Genomic DNA, 16435 nt, shown 5'->3' on the forward strand with positions numbered 1-16435 from the left:
TATAGAGGTTATTACAGTAGAGCTTAATAATATCATGATTACGTCTATGTACAAGCACCCAAATTGAGAGTTTTGTTTCTCCTCTCCTGAGAACTTTGGTATTTTTCTGGGAATTTGGTATATTCAGGTTTTTGCTGCTATGAGGACTGCAGAAAGAAAAGGAAAAAGTCACAACACCACTGTGATTGTAGCATTAGTCTTCTATTTTACTTTCTAGTTTCAAATGACTCTTGGGTGTATTTGTCTAGGAACTTGAACTCTATCCTGCATTCCAGTGAATAGGCTTAACATTCGTTTCATTACCAATCATCATGTTCTTAGTACAAACGTCTGAACAGGGACTATATGCCTATTCAGTTGAAATACACTTGGGCTTAAAGCTAGTTGACTCACTGGGATTTACATAAGGATTGACGTATTACTCAGCAATTGATTCAAGAAGTAGCAAAAGATTTTAGGCCTTAGGTTGTACTTTCAAACTCTACACTGAAGGCCAAAAGTAAACCCAGCACACATGGAGACTGCTGGGATGGGTTTTATTTATGTCCTCTTCCCATTTTAACTCTCAGTCACTCATCCAAAAACCTTACAAGAGTTGCTATATATATGTGGGTTGATTGTTCTGTTGGTTTCCACTTGAGAGAAAGAGAACATGGATAATCTTTGAATGCATGTATTTCCTATGGCATAATGAAAACTAAAAACATGAACGTTAGGACAAAACCTTTTTAACATTAACTGAATTACCTACTTTGTCCAGCAATGTTTGTTAATAAACTCTTCCATTGTCATTTTGTCCAGTTTTTCAGCACATGGTGAATCCCAGGGTGCTTCAGCAGGTATCTAAGGAGAAATTTGACAAAACATTGCATTTTAACATTTGTGTTTGTAATTATCAGGGGAACTGCACTAAAACAGATTCATCAAAATAAAGCAGAGGTATTGGTACAAAAGTAGTTTAGCTGTTTTTCCATGGCTACAGTGGATGTTTTGTAATAGATATTATAAACCCATTTCCTACTCTGCCATGGCAGGCCCCAGACCCAAGTATGAGCACATTGGAAGCCACTAGGTCTGCTGGATGTTCAAAGCAAGGTGGAAATGTGGCTCTGGAAAGTTTAACCAGTTTCCCAAAAAGCTGGACAAAGAAAACTGTTTCACATGACATAGGAATATCTTATAGTGTAGTAAGCTTCCTGACCTTTGCAAATCTCTGAGAATCCACAGCTAAAGATGGCTAAGGGGACTGGAGAAATGAGACTCTTGCCCCTTCTCTATGAAATACTCCTTTAGTCTTTAAAATTCTAACATTGCAAGAATTTGGGGCCCTTCTACACATGCAGTAAAATCTGGAAGTAACCAGGATAAATGGGGAGGTGATTAAATGATGTTTGAGAAAAGTGTGGACAGAATCAGGTCATCAGCTTTAAAAGGTGCATGTAAAACCTGATTCCACCCACAAAAATGTGCACCTTTATTATTTATTTATTTATTTATTTATTTACTGCATTTGTTGACCGCCGTTCTCAGCCCTAGGGCGACTCACGGCGGTTTACAACATATAAAAACAGTTTACAACAAGGGCATATCAAAAACAACAATATAAACATAACAATCAACAATACAATTCCTGAAGTCATGCAAAACATGTGACTCCCTTCCATCCCCTTGTGTGAACTGCTTCTGCACACATGTGCATTTTAAAAGCCCAAAACACCTGATCAAACTGTCAAAAAATGGAGTCCTGGACACACAGGTGGCTAAAGGGAAGCACAACTGGAAAGCAATTAGAACAGCCATTCCATTCTTTAGATCTTTATAATATTAAACAGAGCTTGAATTCAGAGTTGGGTGAAGAGAATAAGAACTCTGCTTATGGATTTTTGGGATCTCCATATGAGCACATATGAGGTCTAGCGCATCTCTGAGAGATTTTTTTTAAAAAAAACCACTGGATGTCCCCTATCTGCCCTCTATCTTGATCCACTTCAAAAGAAGGCAAGAGTTTAGCAGGGGAGCATTTCCTGGGACTGAGAGGTTTGTGTGCAGATTTGCTGTCAGGTCCCAGGATGTTTTGCCCCACTTTTAAAACCCGCATTTTGATGTTGTTTAGAAGTGTCCTTAGATCTTTATCTTAGTGTGTAAAAACACAATTAAGGCATCTAAAGATATGCAACATACAATGCTACCAAAGGAATACAAACACAACTAATAAAAGAGATCTAAGTGCAAACAATTTTCAGTTCCTCACCCACTGCAATGCTTGAAATTTGGGGCCTGAAGGAAAATATTATGGAGAGGAGACTATCTTATATGATTATTTATTTTCTTCAGATTTTACCTTGCCTTCTTCGCAACATGAGACATTTGGAGACTACTTCCCTTGCCCCTACCACTACACCCCTGTCTTTGGTGAACCAACTATAGCCACTTTCCCCCTCGTACACTGCTTTTCCCACTAAGCCATGTAGTGTGAGGATGGTTCACAAAAAAGACCTTCATCTCACTTTCTTATCTAAGGGAATGCCATAACAAATCAAAGAGAGCATACAAGTTCCATGACACCTAGTTAATGTTCATTATTTTAAAAGAACTAACTTACTAATGGAATAATTAATTCTTTATGCCCATTTCAGGCTACATACCAGTGTGTACACATTGCAGGTTATCATGGCAATTTCCCCTGGTGACAAAGGCCTTGCTCACTACAACTTTCCTTATCTGTTGTACAAATTCAAAGCAGATGGCCAAACAACAGTATTGTGATACTGATTTGCTCTATTTTAAATTGGGACGTTTCTTTTTATACAATGCTTTGATAGAGAGCACTTGCTGCCTCTTTACCGATTTCTTCTTGTGTTGCTTACATAGAAATTTCATGCTTTTCCACATTGAGCCTTTGTAAATACTGCAAATACTTAGTGATTCTCATGATATACCTTCAGTGCTCCCAACATACCTTTTCCCCCAGTTCATCCATTGTTCTCCAAAAATTGTTAAAATCTAGATATGTGAAAGGATTCCATGTTGAAGGAAAGAAACCATACAGCGGGTAGGATTTCCCCTGTAAATTACAAATAAGAAAGTGCTGGGTTTCCTGGCATCTGTGTTAGACTTCATAGGCAATAATTACTATACAATTATAGCAGCTAAGCCAACAACGTTCAATAAAAATTCAAAAAACAATTCTGGGAATGAATCCATAAACAATATGCATTGAAAAAAAGGATGAATTACGCAAAAGTCATATGGTTTTTCACAAAATGCCAACACTAATTTTCCACAGGGTTGTCTCACTGTGTGCTCTTTAACTACAATTACAACCTAAGGAAAATAATTTGTTATTTTGTGAAATATAAATAGAAGTGAAAAGAAACCAAAGAGCAAATACGTTGCATATTGATTCTTCCAGGAATATTCAGTTGTTTATGGTATTTGTTGCTGCATTATCAGACATGTGACCTAATCATTCAAATGTGGTTTAGAACATGTTTCATAGAAGTGCAAATCATAAGAACAAAGTACAACAATCCTACATTATGATGGAACAATGTAACAATGTAGATTTTGAGCTGTTTCTCAAGATTCTTCTTAACCTCATCACTATGACTTCCAATACTGGGTCTCAATGGCTGGATCTGCACTGCCATATAAAATCCAGATTATCTGCTTTGAACTGGATTATATGGCAATGTAGACTCATATAATCCACTTCAAAGCAGATAATGTGCTTTTATGACAGTGTAGATAGATACAGCTACTACGTTGTTGAGCTCTTCGGAATTTTTGACTGTTACCCCTGACAGCTGAGACTCCTGGAAACTTAAATTTAACATCATCTAGGGATCCAAGTTTGGAAAATACCATTCTCATGTTAGGAGAGAGCATACTCTACACACTTAGTAGTTCGCATTCTGCTTTGGAGAGAATTAGTATTAATGGTTTTTAACCAGGTTGAATATGGATTAGGTTGTAGTTCTGACTTCACTAAAGACATATGTAAAGCAAAAGGGTGTGGTGTTTGATGTGTTACCAATATAAATTCAGACATCAGTAGGTTTTCACCACTGGGTGGCTTACTATGTCAATTCCCACAACGGTCAACAGGGAAACCAGGAGAAAGTTGCTGTTAGGGCCAACCCACCATATTGGAGAAGGCTAGACATGAACCTGCTGCAAATGAGAGGTCAAACTAGGTTATATGTTTAGTTGAGCGTGTTTTGAGAAACAATCCTTCTTCTAGTGGAAAAACAGAACTGTTTGTCCTAAAACAGGCTTTCCTTGTCACTCATGTCTCACCACTTTGGTTGCTTTGTTTTATGATTAGTCATTAGTAAGCAAACAAGGTCTTGTAGTACGTGCCTGTAAAGACATGCATCTCCTAAGAGCTGTTGGCATGAAAATGGCTTATATGCATGCAATGTGCACTTTCTCAGAATGTCTACTCTGGCCCTAGGTAAGCAATTGCATAATGTGACATTTGCAAACTTTCTAGGTGCCAGCAAAACAGAATTTGCTGTACTATTCTCCGCCCATCTCCACAACAACATTTAAAAACACTTCCTCTTCCAGTTCTCTGTTACTTGGCTCTCTGAGTTATTTTTACGCTGCTTTTAGAAGATTACCTTGTGATTTATTTTTGGGACTGTAATATCATTATTTTATTATTTATATCATTGGTTAGATTTTGTTGTTCAGTTTTACTAGCTCAGGCTCTGTCTTCATTGCCATATAAAATCCGGATTATCTGATTTGAACTGGATTATATGGTAGTGTAGACTCAAATAATCCAGTTCAAAGCAGATAATGGGGATTATCTGCCTTGATATTCTGGGTTATTTGGCTGTGTGGAAGGGCCCAAACTGGAGGAGGAAACAGGGCAAACAACTTAGCATATATTTTTGAACAGAAGCACACAAACATCCCCACACACTAATCTGAAACCAAAAGATTTGTAATGTTCAAGGTTCATCATTCAATAGCCCCAGGAATAAAAAAAAAAGTTAATCATTACTGAGATCTAGATTTTCTAACCTCTGAGCAATGTGGGGGGGGGGGGGGGGGGAGAGAGCTCTCTATTAACATTTATTTTGTTCTTTCAGCTGGTTTAATTGCTCTGCTCCTGCAAAGCTATCATCAATTTGATCTTTAAAACAGAAAGTAAAAACAGAAAACATCAAATCTTCAAAGGAAACACAACTGCTTGCTTTTTTATGGAAAGATTTTCCTCACCTTTTCTGCCAACATTGTTGTTCAATGTCCTAAGAGATATGAGCTGACACACAAAAATTGGACAAGGATAGAAGGACAGAGCAAGGCTTTGCCAATTAAAATCATGCTCTGGTTTCCCCTAGATGGGAAGAGTAGTTTGGAGTGTTTCCCAGCTTTAGAAGGCCAGAAAATCAGGCTGAGATAAAGCTGTAACTGAATAAAAGAATAATGGATGAGGATGTTACAGGATGAGTATTGGAAGGTACACCCCACTTAAATCAACTCTAAATTCTGTAAGTGACACAGAACTAGGCAATGTACGGCATTGTCATTGTGGCTTTAGGCCAAGGTTGTTCTGCCAGTTTTCACTATTTAATTTATCTGATCAGATGTGGGATTTATTTTTGCAAGAGCATGAAAACACTTTAGAGGATTTCCTCAAAAACAAATTTTACATGTCGCCTTCTTCCATTAGTAGTGCAATGTTTGGTATATTTTATGAGCAAAAATCTTTCAGGAGGGGAAAATGAAATAACTGCACAACATATTTTGGTTGGTAACCCTATGAGGAGAGGACAAGCATGATGTAGTGGTCTGAGTGTTGGACTGTAGGTGCATCTACACTGCAGTATTTATTCAGTTTGACACCACTTTAACTGTCATAGCTCAATGCTATGGAATCATGGGAGCTGTAGTTTGACAGAGAAAGCTAAAGACCTTAATTCCATAGTATTGTTCTTGGCAGTTATAGTGGTATCAAACTGCATTAATTATACAGCACAGGCTCACTTATGGCTTTTGAGACCAGGGTTTAACTCCCTGCTCAGCTCTGGAAATCCACTTGAGCAAGTCATATTTTCAGCCTTACAGGAAGGTAAAAGCAAACCCTCACTAATCATATCTTGCCTGTGATTGGTTTGCCTTAGGGTGACCAAGAGTTAGAAATGATTTAAGATACACATCAAGCTCTAGGAGATATGATATGATTGGAAGCATGTTATTCAGTTAACGCAAGCATAATCTATTATGCCTATTTCATAATCACCAGATACAAACATTCAAGGAAAGGCTAACAGACTGCAGTATTTACACAAGAACAATTAACATTCAAGACAGCAATTTCTCTTCAACAATCACGCAACTATTCTAAGTGTTTTGTATTCAAAACGTTAAGTGTTCTGAGTAAGAACTGAGAACTTGTACTTAAATTGGTAAAATTGGCCTGAAGGATATAAGGGGTGGTATGAATGCAATGAAGCTGGGTTGACATAGCAACAGGCTTTTATTTACATGTGACATTGCTAAGACGTGCATGAGTGCTCATTTTGAATGCTCTTTTTTGGCTTTTTCTTTGAAATGCCATTTGTTCTTCAGGATGCTTTTCTGTGTTGATCTGTCTTTCCATTGGCCTCTTACTTTTTTCAGTTTTGTATTTTATTGTGCTGTATTTATTTATTCCTTGCTTTCACTAACAAAACTGAGATTCAATGTCACAAGTAAACTCTCTATGGAATTAAATAAATATTCTTGGTTTTTTTGTTCAGTCGCTTCCGACTGATCGTGACCTTATGGACCAGCCCACGCCAGAGCTCCCTGTTGGCCATCGCAGCTCCTTCAAGGTCAAGCCAGTCACTTCAAGGGTACCATCTATCCGTCTTGCCCTTGGTCAGCCCCTCTTCCTTTTTCCTTCCATTTCCCCCAGCATCATTATCTTCTCTAAGCTTTCTTGTCTTCTCATTATGTAGCCAAAGTAGTTCATCTTTGCCTCTAATATCCTTTCCTCCAGTGAGCAGTTGGGCATTATTTCCTGGAGTATAGAGTGGTTTGTTGTTCTCGCGGTCCAAGGCACTCTCAGAATTTTCCTCCAGCACCACAGTTCAAAAGCATCTATCTTCCTTTGCTCAGCTTTCCTTATGATCCAGCTTTTGCATCCATAGGTGACTATGGGGAATACCTTTGCTTTAACTATGTGGATCTTCATTGTCAATGTAATGTCTCTATTCTTAATTATTTTATTGAGATTTATCCATTAAAAGCTTTACATATTGATGGAAGCACAGAGAATCAGCTACAGTATAGTCTCCCTGGGAAGGAGTCCCAGCATGGACACTGGGTGAGGACAACCCAGTGTCCTCACACCTACTTTCTGAGAGTGCCTTGGACCGCCTTTTATGATCAGACTAAATCACCCAGTGTCTGTCGTAGTCAAAGTATGACAGTGATGAAAAATCTTTTGGGGAACATGGTGAAGGAAACAGAAACTCCAAGTCACTTAAAATTATTCTTAAAAAGAAAAAGTACAACTCAGGCACAGTTCCTTGGTGGAATACTTCAGTATCCTGTTCTATTGTACCATTCATAAAGTCTGTATGAGTGTATTCACTGCTGAAGTGTAAAAGAAAAATAGAAGGAGTCAAGTCTCTTATAGGACAAAAGCTGTTTGAGGCATACAAGTTATTCAAGTCAAGGATGGGGGCTGTGTTTGAAGCTCTCAACTTAACCAATCTAGACACAAATTAATACTCATCCCATTGAATTAAGGTACAGGTCTTTCCAAAGCACCTTCATTGGTAGAATAATGAACATACCTTTACTTCTGAAACTGATATACAATATTATTCCATTGACAAAACTCAGTGCTGTGGACAAATTTATAGCTTTGGAAAGAGGATAAATACAGTGCTCTGTGAATGTATAAAACTTCATGATTCTGCTAAGTTCTAAATAAATTTCCTGCACTCAGATGTACTTGATTGTTCGTCCATATGCTCATAGTAATTCATTTTAGAAGAATAAAACATACATTAACAATTTTACATTGTTAAAATAACAAAAATAATCAAACTACAAGAAAGGAGATTCCATCTGAACATTAGGAAGAACTTCCTGACTCTGAGAGCTGTTAAGCAGTAGAACTCTCTGCTCCGGAATGTGGTGGAGGCTCCTTCTTCAGAGGCTTTTAAACATAGGCTGGATGGTCATCTGTTGGGGGTGCTTTGAATGCAATTTTCCTGCTTCTTGGCAGGGGGTTGGACTGGATGGCCCAGGAGGTCTCTTCCAACTCTATAATTCCATGTTTCTATGATTCTAAAAGCAGCCAGGTTTTTAACAATAACAACAACATTAATAATTCTGTAATAGTAAGCGCAGCAGCTTTTGGACTAAAGCCCACTTCTTCAGGTACATGAAAGCTTATACAAAATAAAACTTCATTTTTTAAAAAGATCACACAAAATTCTTCATTTATATTTTGCTGCAACAGACTAACTTCTATCATCTTAGAAATTTTATCAGATTGTCAATAAATGAATAGAAAAGTTCTACTTGTGATCCATGTTCTCACATCACATTATTTCAACAATTCCCCCCCCCCCTTACATTTGTGTGCAGGATCCCCGCGTCCTCTACATCCACTTTGTATGTTTCTATGCCAAGTTCTTTAGCTAGTCGCAGAATTCGATTCTGTGTAGGTCCTACGTAGGCTCCACCAACATCTACATAGTTCACTTGCTTGTTCTGTAAAGAGAGACAAAATTGCACAAGTAGGGTCTGTGACACAATATGTTGAAAATACTCAAGTTTCATAAAAACAAAGAAAACTATCTCAGAATTAGGCCTAACTCATATATTCAAACTCAGAACCACTGTATGTTTTCTGTACATGGTTTAGAGGATTAAATAGAATCTTTTGCAGCAGTAACACAATTTTCCAAAATGCCTTGCAGTACAACATATATGCAAAATACAAGGATGGGTTAAAATAATATTGCTTACCCTAATTGTGTGTGTCCGTCCACCAACTCTGTCTCGTGCTTCTAAAACCACAACCTTAAGTCCAGATTCAGATAACAGCTTAGCTGCTGACAGACCTAAAGTAATGATAAAACAGTATTTTTCAGTCATTCAGTACTATTTCTACTGTTACTCCCTTATGTATACATGCGTGTGTATCTAGGTCAGTCAAATGTAAATAATGTCTCATCTCTGGAAAGGATGGGAGCAGGAAAATTCTCTAAAATACCCATTTGACTGGAAAATTCTCTGAAATACCCATTTGACCTGTATAGTTTTATATCAAAGTTTGAAAGTATACACAAATCACTAACTACTTGCAATTCATTCATTTTCATAAGAAGAAAATACAATATAACTATTACATCACTTTTGTAACTTAATGAGAGATAACCAGTCTTTTTGCCCTGCAATTGTAACATTTAGATATCTTTCACATTGCAGTACTGTGGCCTAACAAAATGGTACAGAAGTAAACACGATATGGCCCAATTAGATGAGAATAGGCCAGTGACTAAACAACACCAAGGATCTCATAAATACTATTCAATCCTTCTCAAAATAAAGGTGTATACATGCTAGTATTTTGCCTAGTAATATAGAAGGTCTTGAGTATGTGAGAAAGAATTTCATAACATCTCAATAAATCTCAGAACACAGTACTCCCAACAATCAGAGGAAGGAAGCAGTCTGTCTTCCAATCATGTGAATAGCAGTGGAAACATAATCCATCCATTGACTCTCTATCAGCTGGCACCGAGACAAGAGGAAAACACTTTCCAGAGCACTTCCTCTTGCTCTCAGAACTAGGATTGCAATGTACAGAACCTAAAGATCATGTTGGACATGGAGCAGCCTGCAACAATGTAGAAATCAAATAAGGAAAGGCTCTGGATTATGTTTTGGATCTTTATGTTTATGACATATATTTCCCTCAGTTTACAGTGTCTTTAGGATGTAGTAACTCCTAACTGTAAAGCCCTATTCAAGAAATTAAGAAGCAGACACAATTAACATGCAGTTAACAGATGAGTGCTAGTCTGCCCCTCTCCCCACTGTAGAGAAAGCAATAGTCTGCAAAGAGAGACATCTTTCACGCTGCTTGCTGAGTGTCCATGCAATTTGTAACCCTAAAATTCAGGGATCCCTCATCCTGGAGAGAGCTTCTAGGCATAGCAGGGAACTTCCTGTCTTCAAATGGCTACTTTTGGTGTGAGGAAGATGAAAATCGAGGTCTAGCATTCTCCACAACTTCATATGTGGATCATAAACTGCATTTTAAACAACAGAACAGGGATTTGGGTATTACATAAGGATGAAATAGAGAATATTTCTAGGTTGTTGTAGTTTTTTCAGGCTGTATGGCCATGTTCTAAAAGCATTCTCTTCTGGCATTTTGCCTGAGTCTATGGCCTGCCATAGATGCAGGTGAAACGTCAGGAGAGAATGCTTCTAGCACATGGCCATACAGCCCAAAAAACTTACAACAACCCAGTGATTCCGGCTATGAAAGACTTCGACAATACAGAGAATGTTTCTTTTTCTGTATGGGGAACAAACATTCAAGCTCTGCACGTAGGAAAGTGATGGTACAGCTGTTGCTGCTAAAACAGTTTTGGGAGAAGATGAGTAGAAGCTGGTGATAGATTATTTCTTTTCCTGCCAGCAACGTTTCCAGTCAAAATTCAATGTCTGCTTTGTTTTCCTTCAGAATTTTAAATACAGAAGTGGGGTTTTTTCCTTCTTAAACCACAGGGCAGTTCTACAACCACGTGATAAGTATCTGATCTCATGATGAGTTCTGGCTCTTCCAAATAGTCACAAATGTGGAGGTCTGGTAAATTCCAGTTTAAATTGTATCAGATGTGCAGAAATTGTTGGTTTCTTTATCATCCATCAATTAATTAGATGATTCTGGCTCGGAAGGTGGCTGAGGCTGTAGAACCAGGAGCGGGGGAGGGTACGCAGTGTTGAGGTGGCTTGTAGTGCCACAGAACCTGTTTTCTTCCCAGAGCCCCCTGTAGTCTGGAGAAGGATAATTTAATTTGTAGTCATTGGAAAAGACAGACAATAGATTCAAATCATGGTTTCAATTCATTGTCTGGCTGGTTCTGCCCCTGAATGGGTGAATCCAGATTGAAGTTTCCATTCTGTCCAGATGGGCAAATATATATCTGGAAGCAAGTTAGGTTTCCAGGCAGTTTGCTCCAAACTTCATCCTAGCCCCTCTCCATACATATGAAGTCATGTCATGCATATTTCCAATTTGTCACAACTTTGACAGGATTGGATAACAAGTGTCTCAAAGGCACTGGTTACAGGGTTTCCCCTTAGAGGACTGAAGAAATATGTCATATTATATCCTCTGGTTTACAAGACCATGCTGGGCATCTGCAGGGTTGGGCACTCTCATGCTATCCCAAGGACTTTGTAATGATCAACAATGAGTTGGTTGATGCCTGAATTCAGACCCGCGTGTGTGTGCAATAAAGTTGTGGCCTATTTCTATCCAATGAAAAAGTGTCTATCTGGTCATTTTCTGAGTGCAGTGGAGCTCACCCAAATACACACAAGGAGAAAAAAATATGAACTGTGGCAAATCTAATATACTTTTAATCCTTACTCCCTCTACATGTCTTTTTTTGCTCCAAACCTAAAAGGTCCTGAATACTATAACTCTACCTCTAGAAGGAATAAATAATTGATCTAACTCTTTATTATCTTTTACGAAGAGCAGTGACCAAATCTGTTCATAAGGGTTCCAAATATAGCTACAAAATCAAGACATAATGGCAGGGGCGGTTGTGTATATGTGTGTTTCTAAAAAATCATTTTCTAATATTCCCCAGCATCATGAATGGCCTTTCACAGCAGTTGTAGTAGCACATTGGATAGAGTACCTTTTACTTGTCCTACAGAAAATGTTTTCCCTAGTTAGGCATTACCTATTTAGCCCACAAGAGCATACACAGACTGATCGATAGCTAGATGGGATGATTGATCACATTTGTCATTTTAATATTCTTTGATTTGTACATGGCCTTTCACAGATGCTCTTGCCATCAGAACTAGCACACAGTTCCCTGTTTTATTCTTTCACTCTCTCTTTTTGAAGTTTGAATATATTGTTCACCTTAGCACTTTGAGAAGAAATTAGACACTGCCTTTTCTCCTCACCATGTTTCAAGGAAACCTTCCTCTCACAAATTTGACTCATTTGTGAGCTCTTGGCACAATACTTGTTATTTGATCAGGATAAATAAGTCATGGCCCTTTGAATGATCTGCCCAGGCGTTTCCATAGTAACTCAACTCAAGTTTCATCGACTTGGAGGAAAACTGTGTCCCAAATCAATTCTACAGTGCTATTAAAGGCCTTAAACTGTTGTCACTAAATGGAGCATCAGGACTGACCTACTTCTTCAAGAAGTCCTTGAACTCATCACATCCAAACACAGATGCACTCTTTCTATATACAATTTGAGATATGGTCCAGGAAAATCAAAAGAAAGATTCGTGTCAAACTAAAGACTACAAACTAATTCTGAACAGCTGCCCAGTTTACCTAGCAGAAGCAGACTATTGCTGGATAACATCCTGCTTTTAACTTTTTAAAAAAATTGCACAATTGCAAACTCTCATAGCTAACACTCTAAATATGTGAAAATGATGTTAAGTAACAAAGACATGGGGAAAAAAAACAAAGGGTTATGCATTTCGGCTGTATACAGACCCTGTTTCTGTTTATCCCAGATTATCTGACAGTGCAGACTCATATAATACAGTTTAAAGTAGAAAACCTGGGATCAGATTCTGGGATATAGGGTCTGTCTGGAAGGGTCCTTAAATGTATTTTACATGAAAGCACCAAGTTAGAATCCACTCAGGAGCATGTGTGCAACTTCGGATGTTGTTGCAACATTCCCTGAACAGATAATTGAATCTTTTTTAAAACAAAACAAAACAAAACAAAAAAAAAAAACCTCTGGTGGATCCTTAGGATTGTGACTGTTCTGCAATTATAGTAAACCCACTGAATCAACAGGATTTGCACAAACATTGACTTAACATTTTACAAGTGTTTTGGTGGATCTACTCTAGCTGAGAGAGAACCAGAGTGGACTAGTAGTTGAGTTTTGAAATAGGACTGAAAACCCCCATTCAGCCATGGAAACCAGTTGGATGACATCCAGCAAGTGCTACTTTCTCAACCTAAGAGGAAAGAATTGGCAAATTACTCTGAATAAATATTGCCAAGAAAGCCCTATTAAAGAGTTGACATAGACTCATAGAAGGTCAGCTAGATTCTGTTTAAAAACCTCCAGAGAAAGAGACTCCACCAGACAGCATATTCCACTACGATCAGCCCTTACTGTCAGGAAGGTCTTCCTGATGTTTAGGTGGAGTCTCTTTTCCTGTGTTCTGGTCTCTAGAGCAGCAGAAAATAAGAGTGCCCTCTCCTCAATGTGATGTCTTTGCAATTACTTAAACACAGCTATTGTGTCCTCTCTCAACATAAGTTGATATTGACTTGAACTGACTCATTTTGGCCGAGACAATTCAAGCTACATCTCCCATCCCATTTCCAAAGGTTTGGTTTCTGGAACTTCTGGAATTGCTGGATCCTGTTTTGAAAAATGGTACTGTGCACACCCTACTAATTAACCAACAGGCCTTAAATCAAAAGTTTCTCATAAGTGCTATGTATAAATACCATAAAGGCACAAAATCTTGTATGATCTTGGAAGCTAAACAGGGTCATCCCTGATTAGTTGGTGTTCTTAAAACAAGAAATAGTTGCAGGAACATCTCAGCAAGTGAGAGTCCAAAAGGGGCAGGCTAAAACCCAGCACCTCGATCAATGGCTGATACCAAATGAGACTCCCTCCTGGGTACACAGAAGACTGGGCAACTTGGAAGATGCTGAACAGGCTGGGCTCTGGCACCATGAGATGCAGAGCCAACCTTAAGAAATGGGGCCACAAAGTGGAGTCCACAAGTGTGGAGAAGAACAAACCATGGACCACCTATTACAATGCAACCTGAGCCCTGCCACATGCACAATGGAGGACCTTTTTATAGAAACACCAGAGGCACTCGAAGTGGCCAGCTTCAGGTCAAAGGACATTTAATATAATGCAAAGTTTTTAAACTGCGTGTTTTCTCAAATACATCACAAATACATCACAACTGATACGATAAATAAGAATAAATACTCTTGGTTTGTACCTGAATGGGAGACTCCCAACTAACCTCTGATGCATTAACCTATATTTCAGAGGAAGGAAGCCTCCTCTGAGTATTCCTTGCCTAAGGAAACCCTCTGAAATTTATGAGTCACCATAAGCTGTCAGACGATTTAAAGGCATGCACACAAACAATGCTATATAAAAAGGCACAGATTTTTTCAAAGTAAAGTGCCAAGCTATTGGTGTGGTTGATGGCAAGATTTCAGCATATTTAAATGGTGAATTGTGGAGTATATAATTATTTTCAGGTCTCCTTCAAAACATTGATAGTGGTATATTTTTATTGTCGCTATGTTTCTTATAGTCATTCTGAGGACCTCATCACATTAGAGAATGAATTGACTTTAAATCCGGTTACTACCTCCTGCAGAATTCTGGGGTTTGTAGTTTAGAGAGGCTCTTAAAGGCTCCTCCCTAAACTACAAACCCCAGAATTCTGCAGAAGGCAGCAACTGGATTTAAAGTGGATTCATTCTCTAGTGTGAGGAGGCCCTTTCTTATGCTGATATTCAGTTGTTCCTATCATATGGTTTTCTTGGGAGAATTTGTTCAAACAAGTGTTTGTTTTTGCCTCGCTCTCATGCTGAGGAAGTGTGACTTTCCCAGCATCACCCAGTGGGTTTTCATGGTCAAGTAGGTATTTAAACTTAGTGCCCCAGTGGCCTAGTCCAAAGGCACACAGGCTCCGATGGACTACATCCCCTCATAAATTGGACTGAAAGTATAATTCAGCACTGGTGACAGTCCAGCATCCTCTAACTCTGAGAGCAACAGGTCAGAGGAAATACAAAGCAGCTCATGTGGTACACAGTTCTGTCCTACAGCAGATGGAAAGCACTCTTACCATCTCAGAAAGAATCACTCATTGTTGCTACTAGCTATAGTACTTGTTGCCTAAGGAGGTGCCTCGTGGAAGGAACCTCTCTGAGAACTATTTAATAACCCTGAACCTAATAGAATTAGGTATGCCTAATAATTTGTGCAGTTTCAGAAAGGCACAAAGCATCTGGCATTTAATGTGTTAAAAGCTTTAGATTCCTTATATACTTCATTGCTATGCTTATAAAACCACACCTATTGTCAAAGCATTCTTAAATACCTTTCTTTGGGACTCTGTGGAATTATTAAAGTGACTTTATAAGCTGAATTAATGGGTGATGGTCCCATGTCATCTAAAAGTGATGTCTGGATCTCACCATGAGACTGTGAGAAACACTCAAGCAACACAGCTATCAAATTATCAAGCCACTTTTGGAAGCAATTAAGTACACAGTTATCTGTCATTTCTGAAGAAGACGGAAGCAGCTTTATTTGCTGAAGTGTTCCTTTTCTTGATAGTTTTCCTGTGACATCACATACCAATGAGGAAGATAAAGAGTAGAAAGAAATCATTAATATGATAACCACCTTCAATAAAATGGGAGTTAATTCAAAGTATTAAAAAGCTATCACACCATTATAGCACTTTCCTGGCTAGCTGACAATAAGTATGTTCAAAGCCATTTATAGTCTTGTCTCTGCAGTTCTTGATGACCACAATGGGTGCTTACTTTTCTAATTTTGACCTTTCTTATTCTCTCACAGCATATCAGTTAATGGTAAAGAAAGCTAATTGCCATTGCTATCTTGATTACATTAAAGTACCACCAAAACAATGTATTTCTCGTGTGATTTACTTTCACCACTACATCGATGGGAAATCTAATTATGTCTGCACTCAGCTGAAAAATGAAATCTGGCAGTGGCCATCTTAACCTCTGCTCTCGTGAGTCGAGCCAGAATCTCTGTGCCAAGTATTTGTGGAGCTGACAATATGAGCCAGATGACATTTTCTACAGTCCCCTCAGGGATAAACTTTCCAGATTTTTTTTCCTTTTTCAATATGAGGCTGTTTTAAAATGTTATTTAGTTCATGACAACAACAATTAAAGTAATGGTCCAACATTGCTTTTAAGACCTTTCCAGAGAATTATAATTCCCAGTAATAAATGTAACTATTTATAGAAAGCCACTGTGGTGTAGTGGTGATTACTAGTTAGAGTGTGTTGGACTGCTAGAAAGCCCAGGTTTCAAATAATCCCAACTGAACTGTAAAGTTTTGTGTGTGACTATGGGCCAACCACAATCTCTCAGCTGTCTGGATCCCTCCATGTTGTTAGAATAAAAATGAAGAATATTGTCTGT

At 38.3% G+C, this 16435-nt stretch overlaps 1 protein-coding gene across 1 annotated transcript in view; it reads right to left on the reverse strand.

The window, feature by feature from the left end:
- LOC132771790 (amine oxidase [flavin-containing] A-like) overlaps positions 1 to 16435 on the reverse strand; it is a 64873-nt gene that overhangs the window by 27285 nt on the left and 21153 nt on the right. Inside the window, exons 2-5 of the mRNA XM_060770226.2 lie at positions 8986 to 9080; positions 8590 to 8727; positions 2960 to 3064; positions 752 to 843 (exon numbers count right to left, since the gene is read on the reverse strand). Coding sequence (XP_060626209.2) covers positions 752 to 843; positions 2960 to 3064; positions 8590 to 8727; positions 8986 to 9080 — 430 coding nt within the window. The remainder of the gene's footprint in view (positions 1 to 751; positions 844 to 2959; positions 3065 to 8589; positions 8728 to 8985; positions 9081 to 16435) is intronic.

The sequence above is a fragment of the Anolis sagrei genome, chromosome 3 (genome assembly GCF_037176765.1).
Source record: "Anolis sagrei isolate rAnoSag1 chromosome 3, rAnoSag1.mat, whole genome shotgun sequence".
Lineage (NCBI taxonomy): Eukaryota > Metazoa > Chordata > Lepidosauria > Squamata > Dactyloidae > Anolis > Anolis sagrei.